Genomic DNA, 6,901 nt, shown 5'->3' with positions numbered 1-6,901 from the left:
GGAAAAGCCAGACTTCCAGAAGCCAAGGAAAAAGGTTCAGGAGAAACCAAAACTGTCAATACCTTGATCTTGAACTTCTAGCCTCCAGGACCAAAAAAGTGTTTTAGCCACCCAATCTGGTATTTTATTATGGTAGCCCTAGCCAACTGAGAAACCCTAGGATCCTCGGCACATTTCTTCACCAGGGAGAGTCTAAAGAAAATGGGGCTGTCACTGCTTTTTGTGGTTGCTCCGAGGGCATTGACTTACATGAAACACCTAGTAGGTGACGGTACTCAGATTGGTTAGTTGAGTTAATGATTGCGGGAGAGAAGGCCACAGGTAGAACTGAAATACAGAATGTGATGGGTCCTAGAGCACCTTGCCTGAGCCCCTCTGGTGTCTGAGAAAATGCAAAGTTGAGAAGCATTATGGTTTCTGTACCCCCTTGGCCTAATGATGGGGCATAGTAGCAGGGAAGTAAGTTTCAGGATTTGATCTAAATATACATTTCTTACTGCCTGAGAGCTGGATGGAAACAAATAGCCAGTGTGAGAATTTGAGTGTTCTAAGTGCAATTAAAACCACACCAATGTCTCTTGAATCCGGAATATTCTTTTGCAGGGATAGCAATTAAGAAGAGTATATTTGATTTATAGGGACTTGTTTCCTTGAGGTGCTGTTTAAAGGGCTGTCAAGATTCTGACTATAAAATACACATCTTTTAGGGTAATGATAATAGCAAGCACTTAAATAGCAATTCCTATCTCCTAAGCACTGTTCTAAACATTTTACATTTATTAACTTATTTATTCTTCACAACAGTTTATAAAATACATATATTACCCCATTTTACCAATGAGGAAATATGCACAGGTAAAATAATCTTAACTTGCCCAATGTTATATATATAGCTAGTTAGTGCAGAGCTGGTAATATGAACTTTCATTGCCTCTATGGAGACTCCTAAGAAAAATTGACCAGGAAATTAAATATGATGGGAGATTTACTAATCTTGAAAGTGATATGTGAAATCACTTGCTTACAGATTCTTCCAAAGCAGTGTCTCTAAACCTCATTGCGATCTTAATAACTGCCATACTTGGAAGCCAAATCATTAAGTGATCATCTATATTAAGACCTCTATAAAAGTTGATTATAGCCAATAAGCAACATGTATAAACATCCTCTTTTCCTAGATGCCACAGTATTTATTTCCTGTTGCCTTCGTCTCCTTTCCTTACTAACCTCTTCTCTGAAATACGGGGCTGAACTACATAAAATTGCTGGTACTCAACCATGTTTGACTACAGAAGTGACAGTTTCATTTCTTCCAAGCTAAAGAACTGAATTTTCTATTTCCTGTTATAAAGTCTTACAGAAATTCAAAATTATAGACATAATGTACATTGTTTCACTGATTATAAAAGTCAGAAGATATTTCTTACGACACACTACTTAGGCAGAATTGACAAACTGCTGTATACTTCAAGCAGAATTAAAAGACTACTCCCTTCTTAAAACAAAGGTCCAAAACATTTACATGATTAAAAGTAGAAAACAAAACTTTATTGATGAAAACTTCGTAAAAGTTTCAGTATGAAGTAACAAAATCAGCAACCTAAAAATCTCTTTCAGTCCTTTGCATTTCAAGCAAAATACTCTCTTCGGAAAAATGCCCATTTCATAATACATATCCCCTTCTGTAGGCTAGGTGTGTCTGGGTGGATAAATGGATATAAAATTCAAAAGAGAAGAAAATGAAGTTATTTTAAAAATAAAAATCTGAACCCTCTCTTCGAGGTGTATTGCAATGTGGTTACCAACATATTCAGCACCTTGTAATAATCAAGTTACTGATTTGAGTCTTGGAACAGCCCCTGAAATGAAAGAAGAAGACATCCTAGTAGTTCGTGGATCACAGCTGAAGGAAAACTGACAGCAACGAGAGAGGAGCTCAGATACATGAAATCCACGCTTTCGGAACTACTTAACACTTAACTTCAAACAGCTAGTTGCCTACATGATTTTAAGAAGGAAACAGCCCAGAGTCTGGGATGTGAATAGTTGCCCTCTGAGTGATGTAGAATTCCTAACACATCCTTAATGCTGTTAGCAACACATGACTCCATATTGAGGGACCAGTCAGGTATCAAACTTCATCTCACAGGTTACCTTGGGTATAGAAATTTAGATGCCAGTGACCTTTCACTCTATCCCTAAACAAAGGTTATTGTAGACTTAGAGAAGTCTTTCAAGACCTAAAGTTCTGGTCAATATTTGACAGTAACATAGCAAGAAAGTCAAGAATACCTGAATCAATGCATTAAGTCGCCCATTTGCACCAACAGAAAAGATCTGTGTCTTGAGTCTTTTCTCTTTTGCCTCTTTATTGAGAATCCTGAGAAAGTTAATCAGGAAACAAATGAGGCAAGCAAGGTACTGCTAACAAGCAGAAAAATGCCTAGATTCACTACATCATTTTAAATGAGCTTTACCCACAAGAGAAAACTAAACTCAAGAGCGTCAATTGTTTTTTGGTTTTTTTTTTTTTAAGGGCAGATAGTAGCTTACATTTTGAGCTTAGGAATAAAACTATCTGCAACAAATATCTGGGCATCAAGTCATAAGAAATCACTTCATGCTTAAGTATTTCAAATAATGATGCTATTGAACAAAATTGTGTTTGATTTGTTTCTATGTAATTTTATAGGACATTGTGAAACTGTCCAGAATTGTATATACTCTTAATTTTAAAAGGACAAAAAAAAATCTGTGCTTATCTGCTTATATTTCTGAAATCATCCATCAAAATCATATACAAGCTTATTGACTGGAGGAACTGCAAGACTGTGTTTGGTACCACAAGATCTGTTCCTATGTAATACAGACTTAAAACCTCACAGTGCTTTAATGCAGTCCCGTGTGGACCAGCCATGTGTATACACCAGTCATCAGTACCAGCCTGGTCAGTCATTCCCATCATAATCACTGTAACCCTGGTAGCCACTGTTCCTTCTCTCATGGATGCTGGACATCTTTTTCCATGTCGAGTCCTGATGGAAACTAGCACTGAAAGAGCGGCCCAGACGTCCATGCTGCTTCTTAGAGATATTGTCCTCACTCTCAGATTTGGCAATTCCCTGGGCGTGTGGTGGAGGTTGTGATTCTTGCCTAATGGTTCCAAATGGAAAGTTCCAAAGGCCAAATCTCTGCCAGTGAAGTCTCTGGAATGCTATGATGCAATGCAAATTTCCCCCAACCTAAGAAGAAAAAATGTTGGGTTGAGAAAATGATGGGCAATTAAGTATACTAATATGTGGGTTCCTAAGAATTCCTTATGTTTCCCCCTTCACCTGCCTCAAGACAATACTTATCCTTTCAGGTATCATCGGATCACATTATCCTGCATCTTTCCTGGCCAGCTGCCTTTACCAAAATATAACAGTGCTCACAGGAGCCAAAACCCCTTCCCTGTCTCTCTACCACTCACACTATGCCCTCCCAAGTTGCCAAATGCAATCACCAAGGTCATTCCTTACCCTCTCCCTCCTAGGCATTATTCATGTCTTGGCAGGATGGTGGGGAAGGGATGTCTGCTCAATCCGCAGAACCTGCATTTCCCTGAGACCTACCCCGCAGCCTTGTTTGTACACATGGCTCTGACCTATGTAGGGCCAAGACTACAGAACTGGGCTGGAGGCAGGCTGGTCTTAGTCTAGACTGTTCATCGGAAAGGGAGACCTCAGTTGAAAGATGGTGATCTCCAGGAAGTAACTCATTAGAGGAGAAGAGAGCTAAGAAGAGAAGGAGCCAGACTAACTCCTTGACCCACGCCAACATCGTCTTACCTGGTACCAGTCCCTCCTGAATCCAGGCTAGACTTCTTGCCCTTTCCTCTTAAAGATACCCCTGTGTCCTGAAAGTCATCTTCACTTTTCTGTCTAAAATGTACTGAGGATCGACCATGATGGAAGATAATATAAGAAAAAGAATATATACACACACATATACATACATATGTATGACTGGGTCACTTTGCTGTACAACATCAGAAATCAACATACTTTAATTAAAAAGTAAAATAAAATGGTCTGCACTGGGTTTCTGTTGCATACAACCTACATGCTCAGTAAAACAACTACATTTTGACCAGTTAAGAAATATTTTCAGGAGTTCCCGTCACGGCTCAGTGGTTAACAAATCCGACCAGGAACCATGAGGTTGCGGGTTCGATCCCTGGCCTCGCTCAGTGGGTTAAGGATCTGGCATTGCCATGAGCTGTGGTGTAGGCTGCAGACACGGCTCGGATCCCGCATTGCTGTGGCTCTGGCGTAGGCCGGCGGCCACGGCTCCGATTCAACCCCTAGCCTGGGAACCTCCATATGCTGCGGGAGCAGCCCAAGACATGGCAAAAAAGACCAAAAAGAAAAAAAAAAGAAAGAAAAAATATTTTCAAATACAATGATGTTCTTACCTTCTTTGTTTTTCGATACTGTAGCCCCCTCTCTAAGTGCCGGATATCTAGATATTCAGGATTCTGAGTGTTTAGGTCAGTAACGATATCTGCCCATCTATAGTTGAAATAAAGCACAATATTCTCTAAGTTCAAAATACCATAAAGCACAATTTTCTTTAAGTTCAAAATACCATAAAGCACAATTTTCTTTAAGTTCAAAATACCACAGTAAGGGAACTTTTCCACGCGTGCAATCTGCTACCGTATTACTATGGCAGTGATTCTCTTACCGCAGGATTGTTCTATCTACTAAGCTTCACTGCTTTTATGAAACTATTGCCAAGGTTAAAACGGTTACTCTTCATGTGAAATAAATATTTATCAACCCATTAGATGACATCCTGCAAACTAATATAGAAACATTCCATATTTCCTTTTTAATTAAGTACATTTGCAAAAGCATTATAAGTTAATATGCCTTTACTCACAGACAACATGACTGTATACAAAATCCAAAGCAATTACAAATTGCTTTGTATTGCAAAACGATTACTAGAACTAATAAGGTAATTTGGTAAAGATGCAGTATTTAAGGACTATACAGAAAAATCTGGGAGTTCCCATCGCGGCTCAGTGGTAATGAACCCAACCAACTAGGATCCATGGGGATTCAGGTTTGATCCTTGGCCTGGCTCAGTGGCTTAAGGATCCGGTGTTGCCATAAGCTGTGATGTAAGTCACAGACGCAGCTTGGCTCTTGCGTGGCTGTGGCTGTGGCTGTGGCCGGCAGCTGTAGCTCCAATTGGACCCCTAGCCTGGGAACTTCCATATGTGGCCCTAAGAAGCAAACAAAAGAAAACAAAAACCAGTGTATTTTTGTACACTGCCAGAAAATAATTGGAAAATGAAATGTTTTAAAAATCAGTTTGTAGGAACAATATTCAATATCTTGGAATAACACAATGGAAAAAATCTGAAAGAAAAAATATATAACTGAATCACTTTGTGGTACACCTGAAACTAATACAACTATAGTTTGATTTTAAAAAATCAATTTACAACAGCATCGAAAAATATACACACATAGAGAAATTTTAACAAAATGCATATAAGATCCTATGCTGAAAAATAGAAAACACTGCTGAGAGAAACTAAAGCTCTAATGTTTGGAAATACAGTCTATGTTCATAGATGAGAAGGCTATTGTTAAGATGTAAATTCTCCCCAAACTAAACTGTGGATTCTATGGATTCTATTCTAATCAAAAGGCCAATAGACTTTTGCGCAGAGATGGGAAAAAAGGGAAGAGGGATGTTAACATACTTTTTACAGTGAATAGCAGGATGTTTTCTACTTGATTCTCCAATTAAGATCCAATATTCTACTTCTTGCGGTGAGAGGGGTCCCCTGCTAAATATAAAATACATTCACAGTAAGCTTCATACAGTCATTAACCCCCTTGAAAAATATTGCTTCAATTAGATATGAATAAAAGATGCATGGAAGTTTATGTAAAAAGAGCATTCACTAACACTTCAACACCAAGAGTTTAAGGCTTGAGCAAATATCTGAAGGCCATTAAACAGAAAGCATAAATCGAATTTAGGTCTTGATCGCCTATTACCAAATATAGGGCTAAAAATGTTGAAATATACCACCTCTCAGCATCTAGGAGGAAAAAAAAATCCTAGCATGCTACCACCAGTATCCTTTAGCTATACTTTTTCTTTCCCTTTGCATTCAAAAAGTTTCAAAAAGCATCCTAAAAACAAAATCCTAAGGCACCAATCCTGGAACTTTTAAACATACTAATGCCCTAATCTCACCCCTGGAAATTCTAATTCAAGGAGACGTGGAGTGCAGCACAGGGAAGATTGACACAGCTGTCAAAGCATCCCCAGTGGTTCTTAGGTCCAGGCAGAGGTGGGAAGATCTCCTCTAAAAGGTCCAAAGTAGGAGAACCCACTTGTTCACATTTTACGTTTGACAGATGTCTGGAGTAAGGTGAAGTTGCAGGGCCAAACCATGTAAAACCACAGTAAACTTCACCACCACAGAGAACATTCCAGAATCTGGAGAGACCACATGATTTCCCTCTTCTCATTCACAAAAATACAACATCCAGCTTCCCCGTTCTCTGGGCTCGCTGCCCCCAACAAAGGCCGCATAGCCTCCGGTCTCAAAGAACCCTCGCTTCCCCAGATGACCAAGGCCTGGTTCTCCCAGCCTGACCTTCAGCCCCTTCCTCCTCCCTCCTCATTTACCAATGCCACCCACCCGGGCAGAACAATCCACAACACAGCGGAGCAAGAATAACCGTGCCTATCAATCCATCTCCTCAAAGCACTCATGGCTTCTGCTTTCAGTACCCTCCAGTAAGACACTTCTTCTGCTGCTTTCAACTGCCCTGGCATTATCCCAACCCCTCAGGAAGAAAACTCGCTAAGGAGGAAGAAAGCAAAA

At 39.7% G+C, this 6,901-nt stretch overlaps 1 protein-coding gene across 6 annotated transcripts in view; it reads right to left on the bottom strand.

The window, feature by feature from the left end:
• The window catches only part of BIVM (basic, immunoglobulin-like variable motif containing), a 28,399-nt gene continuing 23,024 nt past the window's right edge, over positions 1,527–6,901 (bottom strand). For 4 of the 6 annotated variants that reach the window (XM_021065132.1, XM_021065133.1, XM_021065134.1 and 1 more), the window contains 3 exons: positions 5,762–5,848; positions 4,457–4,553; positions 1,527–3,242 (listed from right to left, as the gene is read on the bottom strand). In XM_021065132.1, coding sequence (XP_020920791.1) covers positions 2,949–3,242; positions 4,457–4,553; positions 5,762–5,848 — 478 coding nt within the window. In that variant the 3' untranslated portion in view covers positions 1,527–2,948. 6 annotated transcript variants of the gene reach the window in all.

This window comes from Sus scrofa, chromosome 11, assembly GCF_000003025.6.
Source record: "Sus scrofa isolate TJ Tabasco breed Duroc chromosome 11, Sscrofa11.1, whole genome shotgun sequence".
Lineage (NCBI taxonomy): Eukaryota > Metazoa > Chordata > Mammalia > Artiodactyla > Suidae > Sus > Sus scrofa.
Note: the sequence above shows the minus strand (reverse complement) of the source record. Positions and strands in the feature narration are given on the sequence as shown.